Genomic DNA, 25,614 nt, shown 5'->3' with positions numbered 1-25,614 from the left:
GAAGATTCATAGAAGGAGGACATGCAAAGAGTTGGTGTGACAGAGCAAGATGCAAGGGATAAGGTAAGATGGAGCCAGATGATCCACTGTGAGAACCCCTAAAGGGAGCAGCCCAAAGAAGAAGAAGAAATCTCACAGGACCACAATGGAGAGGCTGTATTGTCTTTGACACTTTAAAACTTGGAACATATAACGAACCTGTTTGGTTATACTGAGAAAATTACAAATGATCTCCAACACTTGAGACTGAGAACCTTCACAGACAGATCTCCAGCAATTTTATACTTAAGTACATGATACTATTAATAATGTCAATCTTCTTACTCTTAGGCCATATTTAATTTTATACCAATTTTTTAATTTCATAATTATAGTGTAAAATTGCTTCTATTTAAATAAATATTTCTGAACTGCCTGCAGCTGATGAGCATCATCTGCCTTGGAAGCCACACTCCAACCTAACTACACTTTCTGCCGTCCGTGGGAAAACCCCAGAAAGTGGGACTTGGTTATTGACAAAACAAACAGCGAATCAGCGTTTTAGAAAGAAACGACTAACCAATGTCTGTCAGCGAACACGAGGACGTCATACATTAAGTTTAGTGTGGTCGTCTCCTGTAAATAATATATCTCATAGATGTAGCGATACACTGTATTATTTCACACATTTCTCGTGGAGAATAGGTGTATTTAAATGTTTTTAGTACACTTAGGAAGGTGGCAGTCTTCTGCCAGCCTTCTTGCTGTTGACCGGCTCGCTAGGCTAACTTTAGCGTGATACTTAGCTGGTTAGGATAGTAGCATTAGCTGTCCATTTAGCTAATCAGAGGTTATTACGGGAGCAGTCTAACCTGTTTTCAGAAGCATTTGTCTAACTGGAATGGACTTCGAAATGACAGCCATTTGTAGCCACTAACCGAATTCACGCATATCAAAGGTAAGGTGTCCGTGTTGTTGGCACTGGACGTAAATGACTGTCTGGTGCATTTTAGCTCAATGTACGCTAGCCACTTTCCTCTCTTAAAGGGCCTTTGACTGACAGCTTCTGCCCGGCGACACGCTGCTGATGTTGTCAAAGGAAAAATGATGATTAAAGCAAGTCATAGTATCGCTTTGTAGGTGTCATCTGAAAGACCCCGTTAACTCAATGTCACAGCAGGTCAGCGCGTGTCAGTTTGAAATTACTTTCATTTTCAATCTGTGTTGGGTTTTAGCCATGTATGGCGTTAGCCTTACAAAATCTTGTAAAAATGGTCTAACGTTACTCAGGCTCTTAAAAACAACAGCGTATTGACGGAGTAAATGTCGCAGTTCAGTAGCTGCTGTCATGCTTGAAACAATTGACGGATGTAGAAGTATTGTGTGCTCTTGACTCTGTCGGGTGGTTGAAAAATCATATCTGAGGTGTGATCAGGGGAAATCCACCCGACTAGTATCTGTCTTACCCAGAGTGTCAGAATAAGTCAACTGTTTGCTCACTCTCTATTTTTAGAAATTTGAAATAAGTAGTAATTTTACACAAAGTGCTGATTTTTAAATAGAAATCACTGGTCTACTGAATGTAGATGAGAGCACAACAATCTCTCAGAAGAAACCAAAACAAGCGAACTGGATCACAGATTTTCTGAACTCTCAGTGCAGTTAAGACCGTTTTACCAGAGTTTTGCCGTGGTTAATTTCAGTATGGCTCATCACACATCTTTTTGCATCTAATTAATGAAACTGTTCCAATGTGTGTTTTTTGTTTGTTTGTTTTTTGCTCAATTGTACTTTTAGACAGAATGAGCAGTTGTTCTTGTTAGTTGAGTTCTGATTTGTGCTTTGGAAAATTTCTAGATTAGAAATATTGTTAATGTTATGAATTATATTAATGTTTAACTTATTGTGGTATTAAAGCACATAACCGCAGCTGTCTAACCACATTAATTTACATTGCAGAAATGTAAGCTCATCACTTTCACTTATTAGGTCAAACCTTAAGTGTTCTGGGCGGGGGTTTTGTGGGGAGGGTTTTCCTAATTTTTCTCGTTTCTTCTTAGACCACAGGTCAAGGTTGCCTTGACATTGGAGCTTCTGCCTAGCATGCAGACATGAGCTCTGCCCTGTGGAGCCAGGAGAAGCCCAGTGGGGGCTTCAGGGAGGACTGGCGTTTCTACATGGTTGTAAAGGAGTGTACAGTGGAGAAGCCTCCCCAGAAGACCCTGAGGATTCCCCGTGGCAGTCTTGGCCAGGCCTGTCAGGAGCGCAACAGCCTAGGAAGAACGCTGCCCCCATGCAAGGGGAAGAAAAGTCTCCGTATTCTGGACCAAACCAACGTGGTTTTGAGCCTGGATGAGCGGGACGTCTTGGAGCTGGATGAGAAGTTGGCTGAATTGCTCTTCCCCATTACTAACTGTGAGGAACGGTATGCGCTACTCTGTAACAAGTCACGGCTAGAGCGTGTCCGTGATATTGACTGTGGTTCCAAGGTGCGTGTCCAGCTGCGCTCAGGGGATGAACCTCTGCCTGGTGTGGTCCGCTTCAAAGGCTCACTGCTTCCTGATAGAGCTCTTTCTGGAATCTGGTTTGGAGTGGAACTTCTGGTGAGATCTCTTTCAGTTTTATTCTCATTTTTGCAAAAACATGGTATCATGTAGATTCTTAATTTGATTTTTGATCTGTTCATGAAAAATGAGATGACCACTATAGTTTAAATAAAATTTAAAGGACTGACAAAATTGTTTAAATGTAAAAAAAAAAAGTAACAATTTAAATGAGAACATTTCAGGCTTAAAAAAGGTTTTATTTCAGCTTCATTCATGTATCTAATTAATATGAGACAAATGCTTGCAAAAGTAAAATAATCACTAAAACCAATGTATTACTTTTTAGCATGACCTTAAAAAATCTTGAAAACCAGTTATTATGTCTATGTCTGTGTAAACAACTGAAAACTAAATAGGAATAACAAAAAACAGGAACTGTTTCTTGAGTGCTGTTTGAAACCAGGTGATTTTTGCTTGACTCATGCAACTTTTTTTTGACATGATGGCTAACTGGAAACTGTTGCAAATGATTCCAGCAAATAAAACACTTATTCTTCAAATAACTTACTTAATAAGTTACAGAAGTACCACTATTTCCGCTTACATCTCATGGCACTGATTAGTGAAAGTGCTCAAGAATTTTTTTTTAGTTGTGTTACAAACTGAGTATAGATAAGAATGTAGGTTGTCAGTCTAAGTATGTCAGTGTCATTTATATGGTACTGGGAGGGAAAAAGATCCCCGGATCTTCTCCTTACACAAAAGCACTGTTGAATTCTTGAACTGTTGCTATTTTTGGAAATAATGTATAACAAAAATAGCATAGCTAACAATAAAAAAGCTTTTTTGTAGACTTTTTAAACTGTATTGATGACTGTTGAGGGTACACAGCAGTGCTGCAGAAGCTGAATGAAAAGCAAAATATTCACATTTGTATTGCTTTTACAGCGATGATGCCACACATTGACAACTTCTGTTTCAATTCACTTGGTTTAAAAAGCAGTGTGATAATGACAGTTTGTGTAAATATAACACTGAAAAAACAAACTGTAAAGCTTCAATCTTGTGAATCATGCATCTAATGGCTTTGAGTAAAAATGTGGGATTAAATAATGTATATTGCTTGTTTTATTTTCAGATATTTCAGGTTTTATTTAACAGATGTGAAGTTATTAGCTAGTACTTAAACTTCTAAAGGAAGTGGCTATAACTGTTTACCGTTTACACAAGGCTAAAACAGAGATGCAGTGTTTAAACTGGTTCGATTGTAAGAAGATAAGGTCAACATTTTAATTCTGTTCCTTTTAATCTCATCACAAAATCTGAGTTTTTGAACTAGGCTATTCATTCTGGACTGTACATGCAGTACAATAATTAAATACAGTACAAAGGCTTGTTTATTGCAGCACAATGTTGTTTGTATTCTTCAAAGTCCAGCTGCTGTCTTCTTGAGTGGGCTGATGGAGCTAAAGCATTCAAACTGCGCCTCAGTATAGCTGCCTCAGTTAGCATATAAGCTTATGATAAACTTCTGATTTATACTCCTAACTACATAGAGTTCAGTATGTTCGCTTTGCCAGCAGTAATGGTGATTCAGCAGTTTTTCTATCCAAAGAACCTGCCTGTGGATAAAGATGCACAATATCTTATATCATCCAGTGTCTGTACTAGAAATGTTTGCATTTATCATCACAGTAAGTCAAGTCATATTCCTGCTGCAGTAATCGATCAGATGCTCTCACAGCTCTAGGATGTTGACTCACCTTTATTCAAGAACGCTGAGAAAGCCGTTTTGCAAACTGGCCTCCTAATTAGAAGAATAAGTTGCTCATCTCTGTTGCTCCTGTTTTGACTTGCTCTCTAAATTTGACTCATTGTCTTTCCTCTATTTTCCCATCCCAGGAGGAAGGTCGGGGTCAAGGCTTCACGGAAGGTACCTACCAGGGTCGCCAGCTTTTCCGCTGTGAGGATGAATGTGGTGTGTTTGTAGCCTTGGACAAGCTTGAACTGTGGGAGGATGATGATGACGAACCTTTGGGTGAGCTGGAGGTAGACAATATCGGTCTGGTGGAAGAGGATCAAGACTTTCCTCCACTGGAGATCAACTCAAGGGTCCTGGTGCAGACCAGGGAGGGACCAGAGAGAGGCACCATCATTTTTTGTGACCTGCTACCCGGCAATGAGAGCTTGGGGTACTATGTAGGAGTTGACATGGTAAGAATGGTTCCCTTTAAATGGGTTAATCTATTCATAAATGTACACCTGGACAGATGCAGAAACAAGCAATAAAATTTTTTAGTGCTCTGAACTGCTGGTTAGAATAAAGGATCAGTTTGTTCACCTTCCAGTCTGGGGAAAATGCTAAACATTCAACATAATATTCTAAGATCATACAGAAAAACATTCTCTTTTTCTTTTAAGAAGTAAATAATAACGCTAAATCTGGAAGCCCACTGTTATCAGTCAGGTAATAGTAAGTTGAGATGCCTTAGTGCCTAATAATATGTGTTGTATAGTATGCGTATGTGCTATTGTACAACCTTTTCTACAGACTGAGCAATTTTAGTAAAAAAACAAATATATATATATTTTGTCTTTGAGCTTTAGAAGAAGAAAGAAAATGATGATTTCAAAATATAGTGTATTTCCTTTGAATACAGTTCATTCATGTTTGCTGACATTCAGACCATCTATTATCTGTGGTTGCACTACGTCTGCCAGCTATGTCAAACACATTTCAATTCAGTCTCAAGTGGATGTTGCAGTAAACCACTGAATAATAGCCAATTAAAATACCTCCAAATTTGTCTTAAGAAAAATCAGTGCAGTTTCAAGTGTCTCATTGTTTTTTTGTTTTTTTTTACACATTCAGTCAACTATTATAAAGAAATGTGTCAGTATTGCTATTTTGATACAGACTATGGGTAAAGTCTCTGTCAGTAAGAAGTCTGTAAAACTGAGTGATTTAAACTGCTGGCTCAGATAAAATTACCAGTTTAGACATCCTCTCTCATGATGGAATTCTTACTTTAGGACTTGGTGTGAAAATATAAAAAAAGAAAAGGAAAAAAATGTCCTACTCTGCTGCAGTTTTCATGCTTTATGTTTTTTAAATGTTTTAAATGTTCTACCATTTGTCATCATTTTTATCCATAAACAATTTCATGTGGAATTTGCATGCAATTCCATGTAATTATCACAGTTAACTCATGTTTGCTGTACAACTTGCCTGTGTTTATTATTTTCTTTTCTCTGACAGTTACTGCGTAGGAACGCGTCTTGTTGCCTTGGATTGTAGTAGCTGGTATCTATGACTACTGTTGTCAGGCGGGAGTGGTATTGTAGTGATAGAGAGATTGAAATACATAACTAAGGCATTTGACTGCTGATCGTTATCAGCACCACCAGCAGCTGCAGCAGCAGCAGCCCACTCGGTGCATCTGAGCCTCCCACACAAAGGCAAGACAGTCACGCGGGGAGTGAGGTAAAGACTTAGTGCTGTATGACCCAACAGCATGGCAAAGGGCCAGCAGGCAGCTGAGGAGAGCCCACTGCTCTGCCTCACTCTGCGTCCAGCCTCGCCCTGCCTTCTCTAGCTAGTGGCACTGGCTTCAAGCTTATCTTAGGCTATCCCTCTGAAGCATATTACTGGATTCCAAACTAGAGAAGAAGAAGAATACCGTGGTTGTACTTGCAGAGACAGTGGAGCTTTCAGGTGGAGGAGGACCTAAGGTGGAAGATATGGTTAATGTGGAAAAAGATGAGATGAGCATGGTTTATGGTTTATCATAACACAGAGGATCGAGTTTAAACAAAATCTTTAGATAGAGTGGGATATAGCAGACCTTGCTGAACATCAAAAAAATACGAGGAGAAGTACCACGTGTGGCACCACTTTAATCAGTGTTCCAGTGCTGAGGAGCATCTAAGAGGGTTACAAGGTTGTCATGTCTCCAACTCTTTCAGGACAATCCTATCGGGGACTGGGATGGTGTGTTTGATGGAAAGCTGCTGTGTAATTTTGCCAGTTTGGAACACACTCGACTTGTCCCCATCTGTGACGTAATGCCAGGTGAGTTATGTAGTATTTGTTCCTGGTTTTTACTGTGTTTGTACTGTCTAGCATTAGCATTTCTTTTCCTGATAACATTCAGCTGTGCCTCACTTGGACCAGCACTAAGCTGCTTCCTAGCATTCTGAGTTTGTGTTTTGCTTGCAGCGGGAACAGAGAGCCTTTTGTGTTGATGGCTCACTTGTTTTTGAAAGTCAAGTGAGATACTCTGGCTCTTTGTTCCCCACAGTGGAATATTGATTTGCTTATCTGTGCTGCTGTCTGACTGTTCAAAGTTGTATTCAAGTTTGAATAGTCAGGTGACTATTCAAGACTAATTGACATTGAAGAATTTGCAAATTTGCCACCTTTCTTTAAAACCATTCATTTAGCAGTATCTGACCATGGAGATATGTGTTATCTCAAAGTAGAACTACTTTAAATTGTCTCCCTAAACCAAACGTGTTATTTATTGGTTCCCAATTCCTCTTGTTTTGATACTTGACAGTGAAAATGTTACTTACAGCTTGCGGGACAAGTGAGGGGCAAGATAACTTGCAGCTAATTAGAATGCCTTAAGCAGCAGTTAGATGCTCTAGTTAACTGTTTATGCAGTTAACAAATTGCACTGGTCATTAATGTGAATTTCCTCTAATATGGATGTATTTTTGGAATTCACAGAATATTCCATGCAGGACCAAAGGCTCCAAAAGCACAGTTTTGCCCCCAGAGGCCCGGCCAGTGACAAGTCGTCCTCTAGCCAAAGCAAACCAAAGAGCAAAGGTAGTGCACTAAGTTATGATGCACAGCTACCTACATGCATAACCACAGCTTGATGTGCTGATAAATCTTAAAGAGGACTTATGGTTATTTCCAGCTTTGTATTTTTATTCTTGGACTCTCTTAGAGTAGCTGTCTGGTCTAAAATGTAAATGTGAAATAATCCTTTTTTAAAATCTTATCTGAGTCATCATGCAACTCTTCTGTTCATCCACTGAAAAAATGCTTTTAGCTTCTCCTCCCTTTAATCTGTCGTTCTTTTGACTGGCTGTCTTTTCCAAAGAGAAGTTTTGAACAACAGGTGGGAGTGACTTGCTCATAGCCAGCACTTTTTGCCTGAGATGACCATATTAGTGGTCAATAGCGCTCATAAGAATTGAAAATGCTGCCTTAAAATTAATGTTTAAAGTAGTTGAAACCCTGAGCTTAACTGTAGTAACACAATAAAGAAATTAGGGAAACAGTGGTGGAAATAATTATTTCATCCCATGCTGAATTTTTAAGTTTCCTTACTTACAAAGAATTGAACGGTTTCAAATTGTTTGGGGGTTTCATTTTAGTATTTAATTGCCAAGCAAACATGACCATACTTGATAGAGAAACCATTCCTGGCAAGGACAGCAGTAAGTTGTTTAGTGTAGTTGGCCACTAGGTTTGTATACATCTTAGGAGGGATTTTGGCTCACTCCTCTTTACAGAAACTCTCTAAATACCTTAGGTTTCTAGGGTGCTGCTTGGCAACTCAAAGCTTCAGCTTCCTCCACAGTTTTTCTATTGGGACTAAGGCCTGGAAACTGACTAGAAAACTCAATGACTTTAATGTGCTTCTTCTTTAGAATACAGTATAATTTGGTGATTGTCATTCTAGAAGATCCATCAACAACCCATCTTCAGTGTTCTTTTTTTGGGAAGGAGATTCTCGTCCTAGATTTTACAAAACATGGCCCCTCAATACTGTGAAGTTGTCCTGTACTCACTGTTCTGTCAAAACAGTCCCAAAATATAATGTTTCTAACCCTGCGCTTGACTGTGGGGATGTTGTTCTGTGGGTCTTACTATTCCTCCAATCAAAAAGGGCTCAATTTTGGTTTCATCTGACCATGGCACTTTGTTCTGAATCATTTAGATCACATTTAGAAAGCCATACAGGCTTGTAGATATGCCCTCTTGAGCATTAGGACCTTGAAGGCGTTTCAAGATTTCAATCCATTATGGTTTAGTGTGTTATAAATGCTGTTCTTGGTGACTGTGGTCTTAACAGCTTTTTGATCATTAACACGCTGTCTTTGTAGGACTTGCTCTGTCTGTAAATGAAAGCTTTAAATGAGTAAGGAAGAAAGTAAACAGATGACAGGTGTGTTTACCAGAGCTGCTCTACAGTATTTTGATGCAAAGAAAGTCTCAGTCTTAAATGTTGAAGGATTTTAGTCTTCTAGACACAAAGTCTTTTGAGGAACATCCATAGTGTAAATATGTCAGAAAAGATCTTAGATAGACCAGATGTCATTGCTCATGACATCTGGTTTCAAAACCCCAAAATCCTAACAATGCTCATCTTAAACAGGAGTTCACAAGCCAATGGATGAGGTTTTACTTTTATTCTATGGGAATATCACAGTGGGTTTACTTTAAAGGGGCATTCCATCAAATTTGCCAGGTTGTAAAGCCAAAAATATCCTACACATTTCCACTTTTCATACACTATATAAGCCAGTTATGGCTGTCTTTTATTTGTTGCAGATAATTATTGTTGAAGCTTATAATATTTTTAGATGAGTAAAATCAGGGATGATACCTTTGTTTTGTCGGGAAGTCCCACATAAAAGAAAATAATACAGATTGCTTAAGTTGACTTGATGTGAATGCAGTGCCTCTCACCCTGCTCTTCAACTTTTTGTTGCCGTTCATGATTGATCTTTTCCTTAGAGTTGTAGATGCCTGTTTCCTTTGTTCAGTGTTGAAACATGGTGAGAGAAGTTAAAGCACATACACTGGTACAGTGTGCACACGTGCACATTATGCTTATCTCTCTGTACTTTCTCTTTTCATGTACTTGCTGTATTTACAGGATTAGGTCATCAGTGTGGCAGTAGAAGCAAGTCTGAGTTTTACTATACTTTAAATGGCAGCTCTCTTGATCCCCCAGCCCAGCCCAAATCCAAAAGCACATGGTACATTGATGAAGGTAAAAGGGGGAAAAAAAAAGTACTCATGGGATGTCACCATCTTAAAGGCAAGCTACTGTTTACAAACTACATATTAATCTGAGGTACTGCAGAGCTTTAATACATTTACAGTTGCAAAATAAGGGTTTCCATTCCCACATTCCCTCTATAGTAAAAGACATTCACACTCTGGTACTGTGAGTTGCCATAAATAAACGGGTCCATCAAATGTATGCCGTGAAGTACGGGTAATATAAAGAGAATGTTGTAGAATTTGATGAACGACGTTTCAAAGCTGCTAAATGAATACCTCGAGGTACCGTAAGCCTTGAGCACTGGATACTCATTTGATTTATTGATTTAATTCAATTGCATTTTATTCATACGGTGCCTAATCAAAACAACAGTTGCCACAATTTGCTCCAATGTATTGCTGGCCAGAGCCTGTGCTGCATGTAATTTCCCCGCTCTGTCCTGGTTATCTGCAGCTATCCAAGAAAAACTAAAAATGTAAACGAAAGGAAAACAGTTCCAGAGTGGATTTGTTCAAGTGTCTTTGAGTTCCGAGTCATAAATTTTGGGGCAAAAAAAAATGTTATGTGATTGATTTTGCAAAAGAAGGATAACTGTGAGGTTTCCCCCCCTTCCCAAGGTTCTGGTAACAAAAAGTAATTGCAACCAGATTTAAGTAAACACTATTTATACAGAGCAATACTATGAAGTAGTTTGCTGCAGTAGCTTGCTGTAAGGACTTTTCCAGTAGTCTTGTCCCTGTTCACAATTTCAGTGTTTCTTTGTGGTATTCTACCTGCATGAGCTATTTGGTGTTTCTAAAGGCTTTTATTGATGCTTTGTGCTGCAAATGACTCCTTACCTTTCTGATATTTTTGTTTTTTGCTACTGATGGTGGTTCAGCACATTTGCCAGCAAAAGCATTAGTAAAAGATTAGGTTTGTGGAGTCAGACTTGGCTAATTTTTGTCAGATTGTTGTCTTGTTTATGTGTTTCTCATGGTGTAGGAAAACAAGTTGATTGTTTTTGTTCTTCTTCCACTGCTCGTTTCATCACCAATCATCACTAGCAGTTGTGAATAAATTTTTTAAGAATATTTATTGTCCTTGGATCCAGTGACAGAATCACAAAGTAAAAGAAAATATAAATAAGATTAAAAGACATGCAGGAAAAGGTGATAATGTGCCTAAATATCATGGCAAATTTGGACTAATCATAAGCAGAATTTGCTGTCTATAGCTGTTTGTGATGTTGCCGTGTCATGGCAAAATAATATTTGAAAACCTTCTGTGTTATTTCAGTAATGCATTTAGTTCAGGTAATTTCACATGCTGTTTGAAATTAGGACAGTCACAAATAGCTGATGTGCCATTTTCACAACTGCTTACTCATCCTGTGAATGTGTAATCATTTTCATCTTCCTCAGGGTTACCCTGCATATTTTGGGCCTTTTATGCACTGGTGCTCTCATTTGTATCAAAGTCAGCAGACAAGGTTACACATTTCTGTGGTTCTTTCAGTACAGGAAGAGTTCATTTGGAGATGGACAAGCTTGAAGTTGCATTCTGTCATGACAATTCAGTCAGCACTGGTTATATCGCACTTTTTTTTAATCACTGGTACATTTAAAATTCAGAGAGGCACAATGAATAAACATGTATTTGTTGTTTATTCTCTCTGGATAAGCTATGTTACCACAGTGCAATGGTGTCTGTTTATTACAGAGAAACAAATGTTACAATTTAGAGGATAACAATTTGTTAAAAACATTCAGAGAGGGGCAATGAAACTGTGAGATTGGTTTATGAAGTCACGTTATTAGAGATTGTTTGAGGTTGTTGTGCAGCGGGCACCCTAGGTGGCAAAAGCAATAAAATCCATAGATAATAAATACTGAACTAAATTTTTATAACTAAAATGGCTAAAACCTAAGTGGCCTTCTATTATGTTATGCTCTTTATATTACTCAGTTTTCCATATTGAATTTCAAGAAAACAAATGTCAAAGTCCTCTAACAGGGCTGTGTATATTGAACATTGTAAAGGGTAGTGGGGAATAAATTCAGTAACTTCCCACTTCTGTAAAAAGATGGTGTGTAAAGTTCCACTTTTCAGCTTTTCAGTCATTCAAGTCATTCACTGTTCAAGGATTTGCATGAAACATTATATTTACAGCAGTGGAAATGCAGATGTAAATTGCGGTGGCTTTACCAGAATCTCCAGCTTGCATCAGATATTACATAGTGACTGAACTGTCCTGAACATAGGGAATTCATCTGAAAAGTCCCATTTCACAAACACATGGTTTGAATTAATGGTACAGTATTTCCTTGTGTACTTCATTTCATGAAATATTTGTTCACAACTTGATTTTTTTTTTCAATATTATCAAATAAAGCTGACTCACTGTGACATATGGAAAATCTGTAACTTGATTCTGCCAGTAAATTGATTGAATGATATCCAATTACTTAACCTCATACCACAGCTGAGGGCATTTTCACACCATATAGAATATTGCTCAGCAATGGACAATTGTTTTTTTACAATTGTCTAAAAGACACAGATAATTATTTCTGCTTGCCAGTATCTACTCAACAGTATACCCTTTCACAGATGCCTCTTATTTTGGTATTTCCTTCTCATTTAAATAACAAATATCTGGTCCATTTAAGCTTTTGTTGTTCATTTTCATGTTTTCTTCAGCTTGATCAATGGGTCCAATATTTGAGAATTACTTCTATTATTTTCTTTTTACAGATTGTCAGCAAAATAAATGAATAGATGGCACTACTTTGGCACTCATGTGTCTCAAAGTTCCCTGAACCTACATTTTCAGAAAAAGATGCCATTTACTGCATTTTTACTACAAATTTCTTAGAGTTTGATCAGTAAATAACAGTAAAAATCAGTTCGGTCATGAAAAGACTCTTAATGGTTGATCTCTACTGTTTCCACGTGCTACTGATGTATCACTGATGTGTGATAGCTTTGGCGTCACTTGTGTGAAAATGCCCAAAGATGCTGTAAAAATGGTGTTTACCATGTAGTAATTCATCACCATCTGAAACCATCTGCTGATCTGCTGCATGTGGTAAAAATGGAATAAAACAAGCATTTATAGTTTTCCTCCCTAAAGACCGCTCTACAGTCTCTGCCCTACACACAGCCTACAGAATATATTTTTAAAAAACATATTAACTTTTGGGTTTTGTTTTCTCTCATGCAGTTGGGGAGGACCCCGCCAAGTCACTTACTGACACACCCCCTGACTTCAACCAGTCCTCTCCACCATCCAGGGCCCCACCCTCTGGCTCATTGTCCAGCGACAACAAATTTCACTCGCTGCCCTTCAGTCTCAATCGTAAGCCTGGGCCTATTGACAGCATGAGCCATGGACCCCTGTCACTCTCTGTTCAGTCAGTGATGGGAGAGCAATCAGAGTCCCCTTCTTCTGCTGCTCCTCCCTCGCCACGGCCTTCAACACCTCCTCGAGGACAACCAGGTTTGGAGGTGGGGTCTCTGGTAGAGGTGAAAGAGAACCCTCCTCTGTGTGGTGTCATCCGTTGGGTGGGTCTGCCTCCTGGCCTACTGGAGCCTCTGGCTGGTCTGGAGCTGGTGAGACGACACAAAGATGTAAAATTAGGGACAGGAATTAGAGATACTGCTTGTCTTGCCAGTATTATGCAGTATATTAATTTGTTGATGTTTTTGTCCTACCCTTCCCCCATTATTATTGCATTTCCTGTCTGTCGTGAACCTGAGCTCAACTCATATTATTGCCATTTTGCGCATAGTGTAAATATATTGTGTTATCATTGCAAACAATTTGAACAAACACTGCCTTGGTAAATAATATATTGGTAGACAGACAGTATGCATATGGTTAACACATACTAACTGACTTCTATATAGACTAGGTATATGAAATTCAGTTTATCAGATACTGAACAGCCACATTATTGTCAAGAAGTACACGATCAGGCAGTCCTTGGTTCCCAGACGTTTGGAGTTAAAGAAAATGTTACTTTTTTAGAGTACATGTTTGTAGGACCTTGCAACAATTTAATCACATGACCTTGTAATTCCAGGAAGAAGAGTGCCCTGGTTGCACTGATGGCACATTCAAAGGCACACGTTATTTCACCTGTCCCCCCAAAAAAGCCCTGTTTGTGAAGCTGAAGTGCTGCCGGCCCGATTCCCGTTTCCCGTCTCTTCACCATTCCTCCAATCCCATAGAGCGCTGCAACTCCATTGGTGAGTCATTTGGAGGTATATCAATAATTAAAATGATTAGTTTAACTAATGGTCTCACAAAATTTGTGCTTAAACTTGTACTATGTGTATTTTCTGCAGCATTTGGGGGTTACCTGAGTGAGGTGGTACATGAGAACACACCTCCACGCACAGAAAATGATGGCCTGGATGTCATGGTGGGAAAGAAGAAAGGCATTCAGGGTCACTACAACTCCTGCTACCTGGATTCAACCCTCTTCTGGTCAGTACTCTTTAGGTGTAAGGGTAAATACTTTTTTATCTACAGTATATGAAATTTGTTTTATTGCCCTATGTGCACTTTAATTATCGATTGACTGCACAGAGCCTCACCAGCCTTTGCCTTAAAGCAGTAACTTAATAGATTTTTTATTTTATTTTAAAGCTTTGACCAGGATGAGCTCCAGCTGTGAGCTGACTGGGAGATAGTTATATAGCAGTTTCTGTCAACAGTCATTTTAGGTGAAGCAGTCAATCCAGAATAGTAGAAATTCCTGTAATAGTGCTTGAACTATTGTTGTAGTTATTAAATTCAGTCTGAGGGCTGTAGACAGTAAGGAAGGTCCAAGATTCACATGTGATGCTTAATTAACAAAATGGACACTAATGTAAGTGAACAAATTGTGTTATGTGCATCATATGAAGTTTTACAACTAGGTATCCATGATTTAATACAAATGTTGAAAATGGATATTTGACCAGTAGCTTTTAGTGAATTATTTTTTCAGTTTTTTTGTTTTATTTTTCTTTTTGTTCCAGGTTTAGATTAAAATTTAAATGAAACATCTGAACATCTTACTATCAGAAAATATCTTCTTGTTTGCGGATAAACAGCCATCAAGCTAGTTATATTTCCAACTGTGATACTTTTGGGTCTGTTTGTTTTAGTAAACAAAGACAACCATTGTATGGCAATTAGCTAACAGGCAACATTCATTTTAATTCCTTTGGTGGTCCTTTGCAGTTTGTTTTCCTTCAGTTCTGTACTGGACACGGTTCTGCTGAGGCCACGATCAAAGACTGACGTAGAATATTACAGAGAGACTCAAGAGCTGCTGCGTACAGAGATAGTCAACCCTCTTCGCATGTAAGTCTTAAAAGATACTCAGATCCATGTATTTAACTCTTGCAGTATTGTAAGTCTGTGTTGGAACAGTGCTGAACAATTTTAAATTAGAGCTCATACATTTAAATAAAAGAAGACGTTTTTATTCCATCCATCAAAACCTGAATTTAGATGTGAAGCAAACTGCTTCTGAAAAGCTAAACTGTAGTTGTATTTGCTAAACTGTATTGGAGTATTTAGACCACTTTGTTTTCTAGACATGGATATGTTTGTGCCACTAAAGTTATGAAGCTAAGAAGGATCTTGGAGAAAGTAGAAGCTGCTTCTGGATTTACATCTGAAGAAAAAGGTATGAGACTTTTTTTTTTTTTTTTTACCTTGTGCTCATGTCTGTGAAGGTTCTCAGTCATCCAGGTCATCGTAGTCAAAGGAGCTTGCAAAGAAAAGCGTCTGGACTTCTTTAAGTTGCTTGAAGACGTTTCACCTCTCATCCGAGAAGCTTCTTCAGTTCTGAAGAACTTCTCGTCTTCAAGCAACTTAAAGAAGTCCAGACGCTTTTCTTTGCAAGCTCCTTTGACTTACCTTGTGCTCATTATCATGGGTTTGGAAATTGATATTGGAAGTTGTCTCAATTATTAGTATTCTACTAGTAGTCAAAGGAGCTTGTAAAGAAAAGTGTCTGGACTTCTTTAAATTGTTTGAAGGCGTTTCAAATCTCATCCGAGAAGCTTCTTCAGTTCTAAGGTCAAATGGTGGGGAGTCCCAGATTTAAACCTAGTGGGAGTATCCCCCCCACAGAGGGACAAAAGGACCCCACTGACGATCCTCTAATCGCCTGAGCCAAGGTGTAAAAATGGGTGTGGGTCCCAATCAGCCAGGGTTTTGGGTGAGCTCATTGTGAAACCTGGCCCCACCTTATCATGCGAATTCCTGAGGTCAGATGGCCCAGGATGTGAGTGGGCGTTAAGGCGTCTGGGGAGAGAACTCAAAACTGGATTATAGATGGCAGAGAGTTGGTGTCGTAAACCACCGCCTCTGTTCAAAGATGGTCGCTCACAGTGGACATAGATGGCTTCTTTCACTCCTCTTTCAAACCATCGGTCCTCTCTGTCCAAAATGTGAACATTGGCATCCTCGAAAGAGTGTCCATTCTACTAGTATTGCTTTTGTGTCTGGCTAAGGATGTAGATTTTATGTGACAAATTTCAAAATAAATGCTATAAAAAAAGAAGACACTTACATACCAAATCATTAATATACTATATATACGTACACTCATAGTTTGAACAGTTTATGGTGGCATTTGTGCAGAAATATTGCCTCAAAACTCATTTCAGTTAATTTTGCATTGCAGATCCTGAGGAGTTCCTCAATATCCTTTTCCATCACATACTGAGGGTGGATCCGTTGCTCAAGCTAAGGTAAAGGCCAAGTAACTTACAACTAAATGTGAAAATCTGTAAATTCCAAGGAAATACAGGTTTATGTAATTTACTTTTTTTTTTTCAAGATTAAAAAAAACAAATACCAACAGAAAATACCCAAACTGATAGGTTTTGTAAAATTAAAATATTTTACTACTCCAAAAGTGACTGTCTCAAACACCAAGAAGAAAACTGATTAAGCCATGGAGAGAATGTATGCTCACTGGCCACTTCATTAGATACACCTTGATAGTACTTGGTTAATATACTATATACATTTTGAAAAATTCTTCCAAGATGTTGACTTGTTTTGACATGATATCAACAATCTTCATGCATTTTTTGTCAGCTAGACATCCATGTGAATCTTGTAAACTTAAAAAAAACAAAACTTATCAGTAATATTCTATTACTCAGTTTTGATGAACCTTTGTGGATAGCAGCATTGGTTTCCCATTCTTAGTGACAAAAGTGTTACCTCTAGTGTTGTCTAGAACTCTAGGCTACCAAGGTACGCTCTTCTGCATACACTGGTTTAAACAAGTGGTTATTTGAGTTACTGGGTCCTTGCTATTAGCTTGAAGCTAGGGATGCAACAATACCAATTTTTTCAAACCGGCACTGTCTCGAGCTTTCGGAATAATAAATAAACACTTCTGTTTGGAATAAAATAAATACAAATTAGGTTTGAGAATAAAATAAACTTTTCAATTGTTGCAGAGTTTCCATATTGTAAACAAACAAACAAAATAACGAAAGTATTTGGCATTGACGAACGAACTCCCCATCTGGATCATCAGTCCACTTTGCCGTTAAACCAAGGACTGACATCGCGCACACACTGCTTGTCTTTACCTCTTTAGAAAGTTTTGGCACCATTATCTCCCTGATGTGTGGGCGGCTGGGAATTTCATATCGCAGCTTGAGTATGCTGAGAAGAATCCTATGTTTTCCACGACTGGCATTGGCTGGTCATCCAGAGCGATAAAATGAGCCTCTGTTATTTTAACTGCCCGTGGATTTTCTCTTGACATTTTTCATCGCTTTTCCAAAACCTGAGTTAAAGTTGGCTGTTCTGGTCCACACTGACATTTTGTTTAGCCTAGCTACAGCAGCCTCCAGTTTCTCTTTTTTTATCTGGTGCTGCCAGTCTGACTCGTCTAACCCTGTGCCTGTTTAGCGCGGGATGTCCCCCTAGTGGCCAATCTAAAAAACTACAACAAAAATGACAAGCCACCCTCTGATTAATGAAATAAGTTAGTATCGGTTCATGGTATCGATTAACTTTTACGAGTATGAGTACACACACATTTTACAGTATCGGCCCCGATACCAGTATCGGTATCGGTGCATCCCTACTTGAAGCAGTTTCATCTGACCTCTGACATAAGTTATTAGTCCTTTATTTAACCAGGTAAAAAATCTCATTGAGATTAAAAATCTCATTTCCAAGAGAGACCTGGCAGTGAGGTATTGTTATCCAGAGAACTGATTTTCACTGAATATTTTCTTTTTTTTTTTCTCCAAAGAATTCTCTGTAAATTCTAGACGTTGTTGTGTGGGTAAATCCCAATAGAGCCATAGTTTCTGAAATACTATGACCAGGCTGTCTGGCACCCACAACCATGCTATGCTCAAAGTCATTTAAATGACATTTCTTAAACAAAAAACATCCAGAAAGCACCATCCCTCCATCTAAACAGTCTTTAATTGCTAAAACATGTTATTACTTTGCTTTTTGTAAAGAATTAGTTAGGGATGGTAATAAAAAAAATTCAGTACTTTTCACACAAAAATAATATTAAAGGTTAGGGTTATGATGTGCCATAAAGAACTTCCCCCTGATTATCAGTGCATTACCAGACAGTGGAAATATAGTCACAACAGCACTAAACCATGTGTCTAAATCTGTAATATGTAAATTTATACCACAGTTCTTGACACTGGAACCTTTATGGGTTACAACATGGGCAAAGTGGTTGGACTGTGGGAATTTTGTTTGACAGACTGAAAGCTAATGTTGCGGTTTTATTTACAAATCTTTGAAATTCCGATGAGCAGACTATATGACTTAAAGAGTTGGATGTCATCATTTATGACTGTTGTTTTGCTGTACATGAATTGTTAAGCTGTGTCATTACAAGTTGCCGAACTTGGAATGAATGCTGCTGACAATCTTTAATCTGATTTTACAGTGTCAGAGACATGCAGATATAGTGAAACAAATGTTAAATTTTGAGCTGTTAAATGTCAAACAGCCTGATTTTAAAAACATGTTAAAATTTTCTGTTTATGTTGATCTTTCACCTCCCGCTCATATTTCACAAATTCTGAGACTATTTTTACTTCTTTTATAAATTGTTACAAATATTGGTACTGGTATTTTTCAGCTTGTATAAGTAAAAATTGCTCTTTGCTGTATCATTTTTTAGGAAAAAGCGCACAGTTCATGAAGAGCTTCCAAGACCTGTACACAATTAGTTTTTCCCTTGAGGAAGGAAGATCATTGAACAAAGACTTTGCTGTTGTTTTCTAGGTCAGCAGGTCAAAAGGTCCAAGACTGTTATTTTTACCAGATCTTCATGGATAAGAAGGACAAGGTCGGAGTTCCCACCATCCAGCAGCTCCTGGAATGGTCTTTCATCAACAGCGACCTAAAGTTTGCAGAGGTTTATTTGAATTATTTTCAAAAGTTTGATATTATAGTGCATTGACTGTTTGAAAACTTTTTTTTGCAAGTCTAAAAACATTTTATATACTAATTAATTTTTTTTTTTTTTAAACATTCAAAGAAAAAAAGAGTTTGAATTAAGAGGTTGTAACTGAAATATTACATTGGCATGTACTTATTTATAAATGTTTTTGGAGTGTTTAATTTACTTGACCAGAAACGTTTTTCAGTTTTACTCCAGCATGTGCTATAGAAGTTGCACCTTTCCTTTAAAATAAGACATATATTTCCAGATATTAACGATTACACAGTTTATACCGTATATTATGTATTTAATAACCTCTTTTTCTTTCCTGTTGTTGGAAAGACTTCCTCTTATTCGTCTGTAGCACGATAGTCTCAGTTCCTATTTTATGACTTGGACATTTATAGACGACCACCTATGGGTTCTCTTTCTCTGTTAGGCTCCTTCCTGCCTAATTATCCAAATGCCCCGCTTTGGCAAAGACTTCAAAATGTTCAACAAAATTTTCCCCTCCTTGGAACTGGACATCACAGATCTTCTTGAAGACAGTGAGTAGCTAATATTTATGTCCAGTCTAGGTCTGTAATGTGCTGGTCAGTGGTGATTCAAAGCTGTATGTGGCATTTGGTATTGAATTTCCACTCAGTTGTCACTTCAGCTCAGCTGAGATAAAGGAACCAATTTTTCTTGCTTTCCAGTCTGCTTTCAATTTTTTGAAGAATTTAACTTTATCACTGCCAACACACTATACCAAAGGTTTGTGTTTTCTTATCCAGCTCCAAGGGAATGTCGTATCTGCGGAGGCCTGGCTCTCTACGAGTGCCGAGACTGTTATGAGGACGGGGACATCACTGCTGGCAAGATTAAACAGTTCTGTGAAAAGTGCAATACACAGGTAAATAACTCAAGGCGTTGTTGCAGCATTACTTCAACCAGAAACAAGTTTTAAAGTCTATGCCAGAATCAGCCATTTGGTGGCGCCAAATCCAAAGAAATCCTAGTGGTTCAGTGTTAAGTTTAACAAACTCTTTGTATTTATTTATTTATTTTTCAAATAATTTGTATGGCAGTAGGATTCCTGGAAGACTTTTGTTTCCTCTAATCTCCTTTATATATTTCTTAAATAACTGTGGAATATTTCTAATAACATGTTTAACATCTTTTGTTTGTCACTAAAAGGCCAGTGTAACAAATGGTGTATGACGCGGGACATATGTGCTTGTACTGATTTAGGTTCACCTCCATCCGAGGAGAAAAGCCCATCGACACGGCAAACTGTCCATTCCCAAGGAGCTACAAGAAAGTACAGGCCGTCAGGGCAGTTTTCCCCGCCAGAGGATGGAGCTGTTCGCCGTGCTGTGCATCGAAACCAGTCACTACGTGGCCTTCGTCAAGTATGGCAGCGCAGATTCAGCCTGGCTCTTCTTCGACAGCATGGCCGACCGTGATGGTGCGTGTGATGGCCTGTTGATGTCGTTTTTGTAAATTTTGACTGAAGTTACTACCATTTAAAAAAAACAACAAAAAAACAAAACATCTTCTTTGTTTAATGTCAAAACTACGACCCACAATAAGTTAAAAACTATTTATACAAATAAGCAAACAATTGTTTGTTAAGATGCCAAGAAATATTTAATTACCCTCTAGTTGCTTTCTTATGAGATTGTGCTACTGTTCACTGGTAACTTGATAACAGCTTTATAGTTTCACCTTTTTTTTAAGGACGTCGTTGTAAAAAATCAACTAATAGTGATTGCATTTAATTAAAATTGAAGAGGTATTTTAGTCATGACCTAGCTTTGTTGTGTCCATTCTGCTGTCTCTAATGACCTCGCTTGCGATTTTTCAGGAGGGCAGAATGGTTTCAACATCCCGCAAGTTTCTCCCTGTCCGGAAGTGGAAGCCTACCTGAAAATGACCCCAGAGGAGCTGCACACCCTTGATCCCAAAAGCATCCAGGGCCAGGCCCGACGCCTCCTGTGTGATGCTTATATGTGCATGTACCAGAGCCCGACGATGAGCCTGTACAAGTAGAACCCTCTCCCAAGAACCCTACCCTCCTGCTCCTTAGTCACTCCACCTCCCCAAGGCAGAAAAGTTCCAGGAAGACCAAAAATTAAACTAAAAGAAGAACAGCTGCCTGCCAGTAGGGGCACTGTCCAGAATTAATCCTTTCCCCTCTTACTCTCCTCAATGCCTGTTTGGTTCTGGAGGCTGGAGAGATGGAAGAAAGGGGGAGAAGCCTATTTGCACTGTGCATTAGTTGAAGTGTTGTGTTCTTCATGTAGTCCTATGTAGCTTCCCTGTGTCTCACAGCTGAGCATTGGTAGTGGATGATGAAGCAAATGTAGGCATTATGAGGAATCACTCCCTGTTGAGGGAGGAAAGAGATAATGGGCGGGAGGGCATGTTGCGTTGTAGTGACTGACAAAACATGTGCAACAAAAACACAATGAACTAGTGGGAAGACCTTGCTCACCTCATTTACCTTAAGAAAAGAGGAGTCTTGCTATTCTTAATCACTGAAAATGTTGGGCGCTTTCCATAACGCACATTAAGGAAGTAATGCAGTGTGCAAATCCTCATCCAACCTGTACGCTTCTGTGTAAAATACCTAAGTAGCATAGTCTTGGTAGTAACATCAACAGTATAGATGTCAACCTACTGTGCAGCTGCATCAAAACCAGACTCTTTGCTCTTTGTGAACAGGTTTGCATAATTTCCCATCAAACTGTGTAAGTGTCTTTACAGTATGTTTTGCAGAAACAGATGTAGCCATTGTAAAAGTCTCACGTTTTACTGCATACTTGCATAACTAATGCTGCACCTTTTACATCATCCCCAAGCGAACCTATCAGGAAACATTTAGGTTTTGTTTTTTTATTTTATTTTCCTCCCCATTTGAAGTCACAGTGAGTGCTAATTTGTCGGTCGGGAGACATCGGTTTTGTGTTACAGAATACAAATTTGCTCCTCTGCTCTCGTTGTAAAGAATGGTCTGCATTGCTAATGCAGTGTAGATGCCAGATACATTCATGGAGGGGGACTTGTACAATGGCTGCTGTTGTAAAGCTGATTGGTGGAGCACTCCATGCATTCATAGGGTCAATGAGGTGAAATACTGGAAAAGTCTGACTGTTTTCTTTAAGGTAAGTGTGTGTGATGTGAAGAATTTCATATGCAGTGTTTTTAAGTCTGTCACTCATTGTGTTGATGAGTAAAACTAAATTATGTTTTATGTTTACAAAACCTTTTCTCTGCCCATCGTGGCGCATTGGATATCCTATGATTTAGGTGAAGCAGGTATTGACTCTCGCTGCCTTTAATGAAAGTATAACTTGCAATATTTCCATCCAGGCACAAGATAACAAAACAGTTGTGATCAAAATATTATTATTTATTGTACTTTAAACATATTACAAACTATTCTCCCTTTCTAAGAAAAAGAAACAGGGTTCATGAAAGTGTACGTTTTGGGTACTCCTTGTCCTCTTACTCTATATGAAGTAAGTTTTTGTCAACAGCAGCTACTACTGAATGTTCATAGTGACACATGGAACAGTTAACAGATGATGGGAAATGAAGAGGCACAAGGCTGGTAACCTTGACGCATCAATGTATGTAAAGAAAAAAATAAATAAAAAGATGATCCTTGATTCCATTATATTCCCAAAAACCAAAAGCTTACCAATCTAAATACAAAGTGATTGTTTTTTTTTTTTAATATATATATATATATATATATATATATATATACACACACTCTTAATCACACCTTAATAATCATGGATTAGGTTGTGATTATTAGGTGACCGTATAAGGACAAATTTTAAAGTACCTCCCACCTGACAACTTCCATTTTGGTCTGTGGTCGTTTCCACTGTTGCAGGTATTCTGACACCTGTGCAAACTTTTTCTGCACTGCTGGAGCTTATCACTGATTGGAGCCTTGTTCTCTATGAGAGAAGTCTCAGAGCAGAGATTAGGATTGAGATTATTTTTTTTCCTCTTTCATCTGTACAGTGTAGACATATGTAACAGGTGGAAAATTTATGTCAGTGATGTTCCTGTAAATGTTAAAAATAAAGCCCATTTTGAAGGGTGAAATGTCAAGTCTTGTGTATTTTGTGCCAGTGTAGGAATTTTTCTGCAGATGCTGTGTGGTGTTGGAGCGAATTTGCAAGTTTTCCGGTTGGTATTTCAGCCATGTAGTCACTAAGGGTTTTTAACTTGGCACATGAATAAGTAGATCTTTATTTATTTATTTTTTTAAATGTGTCAAACTACATTAACAAGAATAAATGAGGCTAATGTGTTTTTTGGTCTTCATTTGCAGCAGTGATGCTGAAGCACATGGCAAGTTATAGCATGATATATACTTTTTATTTTATGTTTGCCTATTAATTTGGGAAGAAATAGATATTTTTAAAATTAATTTTCATGCTAAACATTTTTTTTTAATTTAAATTAAAGTGTATATAAAGCAACTCAGATGCAGCTAGCTGGCTTCATTATAGACTTTATCATGCCCAGGCTTTTTTGGGCGGGGTAGGAAATCATGGTGCTAGGTTTAAACTGACAGCTATCATTCCATGGCACAGATGTGATACTACTTTCTGAATCAGATGAAAACTCACTTATGTCAGGCTAGTGTAGTGCAAATGCACAAAGACTGATTTTAGTACCTGTAGCTTGCATCTCATCTGCCATTAACAAACATGAATGTCAGTATCTATTTTCTTGTTCAGTGTTATTACTTTTAATTAATTTTTATTTTTGCATTTATTTATTTTAAAGGCATATAGGTATGAATCCCCACAGATCCCTTGGTGTATTCATGACTGTTTAAAGTGTGTATTAACCCCGCATAGAAAGATCAGTTTCTTTACTGACAGGATTACTACCATCATCCACTGACATATAAACATTTAACAACAGTATGATTACAGCCTGTTATTGTTACGGGAGAATGTGAAAGATTAGTTATAGTCTGTTTTGAACACTCGGTTGGTTGCAGTCTTCTAGCTGCCCTAATATGCTCAGCTTAAGTCTACATCGGTGACCCAATTCCCCAGACGACCTCTGACAAAATGATATGCCTGGATAAAGCAGCATGCATTATACATGCATCTCCACCCCGGACGGGAGGCCTGTTCCACACCTTACCCTGTTTAGTTTTTAGTCAAACTTGAAACCAGCTTAGCAAGCTGACTTCAGAAGTGCCAGATAAGTATTTGTCAACAGAACAGCTGGCGCACAATGCCCTCTTGTAGCTTTATGCCACAGCATATGCCAGCCGCTCGTAGCGTGTGGTAATTTAGCCGGGGCTGGTTCTACGGGAACAGATGGGCTCAAGTATTGTTATTCTCTCTCCAGCTCAGGGCCCCTGGGGGGAATCACTAAATAAAATCAAAGCAGATGGACCTCTCTGGGCTAGGCTGTGTTTATGATAAACAGTCAGTAGAACCAGTGTCCATCTAACACCTTAACCCCACCCTCCACACAAACTAACAGCAAACAGGATTACAGTAGTTTAACCTCACCTGCTTTGGTCTTAAACTTTTGATTCACCGAAAAACAGCAGTCAAACCCAAACAAATAGAAGGGTTAGGAAAGAGCTAAATTAGGACTTGCCCCATCCTGTGGAGAGTTTCAACAATTTCCATAAACCACAAGTCATTCTTTACTCACTTGACCTTAAACTTTAAAATTCTCTCAAAACAGAAACTCTTATTTTGGTGCTGGATTAGAAATGTCTCACTAGCCTGTTCTTTCTCACTGACAGAGGACTGTTTTGTTCTTTTATAACCTTGCCAAGATTTCATTGCTGTGGTTCTCACATCCACGCCATGGACACAGGCCTTGGTGGCAGCATGGGCATCTTAAACACCATCTCATAAGGTAATCTGGTGTCCCCTGTTGTTATATGGTGCACAGAAATGCAGAAGAGTTCTCACTTAGCATTGAAGTTCGAATCTACTTTCATTCCCATGGGAAAAAACAGCTATAAACAAAAGAATCCTATCAGTGCAGAAGGAAGGTAAATGTTTGCGGCCATTCAGACAACAGGAAAGCAGTGATTTCCGGCACTAAAGATGAAAAAGAGTGGAGCATGAATGGTTTTAAGCCAATCAGTCCTAACTCAATATACCACTTCAGTGTTGTTTTAACTCCATCACGGTAACCGGTTTTATTTAGTGTCTTCAAAGGTCAGTTTCTGATGAAGTCAAAGTAGTGTAATCAACCTAAATGTTTATTGCCAGAAGTATTAACTCAGCAGTTACTCAGTCACTTTAAGTTATCTTAAAATCTTTTCTTTAGTTTTTTTTCCCCCCAAACTTTTCTTCAGGCGTCCAAAGACAGTTATTTTTCACCATTACCCAGATTGTTTTTTCTTTTCCGTGGACACGTGCCTCTCTAAAATTACACTCAGACATTTAGTAGATCTATCAAGTCAATTCATCAGCTGAGAGATGCAAGTCCCTCTGGCTTGATTGTTGTCAGGACACAAAATTAGCATTTCTGTCTTTTTTTTTTTTTTAAAGCATCGATTGCAGCCTTCCATGTTTCATCAAACAACATTCTTTAAAAAAAACACCACCATTTCTTTAAAATGCCACT

The 25,614-nt window shown here is 38.4% G+C and overlaps 1 protein-coding gene across 3 annotated transcripts; it reads left to right on the top strand.

Annotated features, from left to right (window-relative positions):
• Positions 1 to 581: 581 nt before the first annotated feature.
• On the top strand, positions 582 to 23,308 carry cyld (cylindromatosis (turban tumor syndrome)). Of its 3 annotated transcripts, XM_026173811.1 has the most exons (17): positions 582 to 937; positions 2,040 to 2,582; positions 4,428 to 4,739; positions 6,492 to 6,597; positions 7,258 to 7,359; positions 9,425 to 9,541; positions 12,762 to 13,150; positions 13,624 to 13,789; positions 13,889 to 14,030; positions 14,772 to 14,894; positions 15,131 to 15,222; positions 16,228 to 16,294; positions 18,834 to 18,966; positions 19,433 to 19,541; positions 19,770 to 19,888; positions 20,227 to 20,443; positions 20,843 to 23,308. In XM_026173811.1, exons 2-17 carry the CDS (start codon positions 2,091 to 2,093, stop codon positions 21,025 to 21,027), a joined length of 2,871 nt encoding a protein of 956 aa, XP_026029596.1. In that variant the 5' UTR covers positions 582 to 937; positions 2,040 to 2,090; the 3' UTR covers positions 21,028 to 23,308. The 3 variants fall into 3 exon arrangements, with proteins under 3 accessions (XP_026029596.1, XP_026029604.1, XP_026029614.1); XM_026173819.1 differs by lacking the exon at positions 9,425 to 9,541; XM_026173829.1 differs by lacking the exons at positions 7,258 to 7,359; positions 9,425 to 9,541.
• Positions 23,309 to 25,614: the final 2,306 nt, after the last annotated feature.

This window comes from Astatotilapia calliptera, chromosome 1 (assembly GCF_900246225.1).
Source record: "Astatotilapia calliptera chromosome 1, fAstCal1.2, whole genome shotgun sequence".
Taxonomy (NCBI): domain Eukaryota; kingdom Metazoa; phylum Chordata; class Actinopteri; order Cichliformes; family Cichlidae; genus Astatotilapia; species Astatotilapia calliptera.
Note: the sequence above shows the minus strand (reverse complement) of the source record. Positions and strands in the feature narration are given on the sequence as shown.